General features: G+C 40.4%; 1 protein-coding gene across 1 annotated transcript in view; it reads left to right on the forward strand.

Annotated features, from left to right (window-relative positions):
• Positions 1 to 1,489: 1,489 nt before the first annotated feature.
• The window catches only part of LOC109485177 (peptidyl-prolyl cis-trans isomerase 6-like), a 7,300-nt gene continuing 5,684 nt past the window's right edge, over positions 1,490 to 3,105 (forward strand). The window contains exon 1 of the mRNA XM_019788632.1: positions 1,490 to 1,720. Coding sequence (XP_019644191.1) covers positions 1,592 to 1,720 — 129 coding nt within the window. The 5' untranslated portion in view covers positions 1,490 to 1,591. The remainder of the gene's footprint in view (positions 1,721 to 3,105) is intronic.

A 3,105-nucleotide genomic window follows, 5' to 3' on the forward strand; every position in this document is an offset into this window, starting at 1 on the left:
GTAGTACGACAAAACATAGGAGTGATAAGCTAATACAAACAACTAGAAAACACGTAAACAAATGAAGCTCAATGTCGAAGAGTGCCCAGTCCGGTATTGTCAGTTCAGTGAAGCACCTGTCACACAGGAAATTCTGGGCCTCTGACCTCCAAATGCGTTATTTTTATTATATATATATATGTACTTAATTAATCAGAATGATATAGGTTAAGTTTTTATGATTGTTCTTGTATTTCATATTGTATTGAAATTATGTGCCCTTTGTGTTTTGTCCTTATGTGTTGACTCTCCAATATCAGCTTTGCTGCCTTAAGAGTCAGTGTAATGTCTTGTTGCATTTTTCAATAAATAAATAAATAAATAAAAAAAGTTACATGCCCGTGAGCAAGGTCTCGCTACTTCCTCACAGGCGACACGTTAAAAACAGCCACTCAAACACCTGTCCTGAGTCACTTGGATTACTGCTCTTGCCTCCTATCTTCTAGTTCTCTATCTAACCTGAACTGTTTGCAGATATATCAAAATAAGGCAGTCGGCTTGTATTGAATGCGGAGTACAACTGTAGGATCGACGAACTGCACAATCTGGATACTGCACAGTAGATTGCTGACTGGCCCAGAGTTAACGAAAGACTTGCCGCAAGTACACTCTCCATGTTTCACAAACTTCTGACAACTGAACAACCTGTAGCTATCTACAGAAGGTTACTTAGAATCAACAACACACCTCAGCATAACACCCGTATTTCCCAAGCGGGAGGCTTTAGACTACAAAAACCCAGAGCTTCCTCTGCTACTACTACTAGGACATTCTTGTACAGGTGCACAAAATCCTACAACACTTTCCCGCAACACATCAAATCATCCGCACCATCAGCTTTCAAAAAACACGCCAAGGACAGGCTAAAAAGTACACCAACAGACCCCTGCAGCATTTGTAATAGCATAGTGTGACCAAATGTACTTTCATGTAAAAATATAACTTGTATATATGATCACCTTGAGCTCTGACCTCTCAGACAATTTTTATCATTATTCTTTTACATTGTTGTATAGGTTGGTTAAGGATAGGTTAAGGAACAGTTATAGGTTGTGACTTGTGAGTATTCTGAGTGTTATGATAAGTGTACGTATGTTCAATGTGTTAACAGGTTTGTAATGATATGTATTTGTAACTTTTATGACTCGAGGAAGAATAGTTGGGTAGTATATGTATATAACGTTACTCACTAAATGAGATCTATCAAATAAACAAATAAACTTAGTTACCAGGATACACAACTATAACAATGACGTAAGCATTTTGCAGGAATTACTGACAGTGCGGGTAAGTGTATATTCACTGCGTGACGAATATCTACCGAGCTTACAAAATACTAAGACATCATCACGCCCTTGCACTTTATTCTTTAATACAGCGTCACGTGTCTGTATACTGTCGCTAAGCGATCAGCCGCTTGGGACACTGATCCTTGATGGACCGGTTTTCATTCTTGTCCTGTCTTGTCCCACATACCCCAGTACTGTCTACAGCACAGTAGTCTGTGGAAGGCTAACGCTTCGCTGACAACACCAAGAACAACATTTTCACCATGCCGTGGCAGCGTATCGTACGGAGGTACCTGTGGTTGATTGTTGTGGTTGCCATACTTGGGGCCTGCGTCATCTTTCTGCTGCTACCAAACGACAGGAATCCACAGGGACCAAAAGTGACAGAGAAGGTATGAATCGGTTACGAATCTATATAAATATTACATTCGTTTACACAACTTTGCAGACTACAAAGCCTCTTCGCTCAGTATAATATGAATACAAAGTAATAATCCGATGGAGAGACTTCTGTGATACCGCATTGATCAGTGTACGTTTTGGATAGGTTCAGGTCAGGTATTCATTCACACGCCATGTTTTGAAGGTTGACGCCCGGGGGCCATTTTCCCTGCTACTATTCTTGGGTCCGGTCTTGTTGAGCCCCATGTCGATCTGATCCAAAACGTTGCTATGCTACATGTAACGTTACCAACAGGGGTGTCACAGGCAGGGTCAGAGGGATAGAGCGATTCGGTGCTTTCTTGAATCTCGGAAAGTTTACGGACTAAGACTCAAGTGCGCCGTGTTATAGTTAAATTACAGTAACAGTTAACCCACCATTGGGTACTATTTACGTTGATATGTTGTCTTACAGCTGATCCCTTACTTCTAACATGTAGTACATGTGTCTGTTGTGTGTAAGTTATGTTATCCGTCGTCCCTGGCTGGCGGGGTAAGCTGCTGCACAACTGTACTCCACAGACTTGATTTTTTAGTGCATTTATTTAGTACTTATAATCATTTGAGGTAGAAAAACGTGTTAAGCCGAAAAAATGGTGTCAAACGTTTTTTTTTACCAAAGTGAGATTCAATGTATTACCTTTTGGTAAAAAAAAATGGGCTGAAGGGGGTGCTAGTCCATTCTTTTACTAGAAGGAAAATATAGATGATGTACTTGATGATTTCATAATCCGGTAAAAAGAATGCGTCATTGTTTGTTTTCAATCTTTAGCCCATTTCAACGCAATTAGCACGCTTTCTCAGGACAATTTCTTTTTGGTAGTAAATAAATGGGATAAATATCCAAAGCTTACTCCACGGCTGATATGAGCTATGACACCCCCAAAACGTAGTACATAAGGATTGGTGCTACATGTAATTAATTCATGATGGCCGGAAAGAAAGCTATGAAATTCTGTGACCCAAACACGTACCCGTATGTCACGAACATGCCGTCTGACAGTCAGTGACAACAATGTCAGGAAGCGGGTTGCCAAGAACGCGTTTCTACGGGCGAGAAATTCGTTACTTCCATTCTTTTGTCTTCTGCCAGCCCCTGGATTTAACATGTCACGGGTAATGATTCTGTAACAAGAGTGACACAGATATTTGTGTATTCTATCAAGCCAGTATAAAAATGCCTAAAACGGGTAAAAAGCTCTCTCTCTCTGTCTGTCTCTCTTTGTAAGCCTTACGGTCTCTCTCTGTCTCTTTCTCTCTGTCTCTTTCTCTCTGTCTCTTTCTCTCTGTCTCTTTCTCTCTCTCTTTCTTTCTCTCTCTCTCATGTATGTATATA

Source organism: Branchiostoma belcheri, unplaced genomic scaffold (genome assembly GCF_001625305.1).
Source record: "Branchiostoma belcheri isolate BF01 breed outbred unplaced genomic scaffold, Haploidv18h27 scaffold73, whole genome shotgun sequence".
Lineage (NCBI taxonomy): Eukaryota > Metazoa > Chordata > Leptocardii > Amphioxiformes > Branchiostomatidae > Branchiostoma > Branchiostoma belcheri.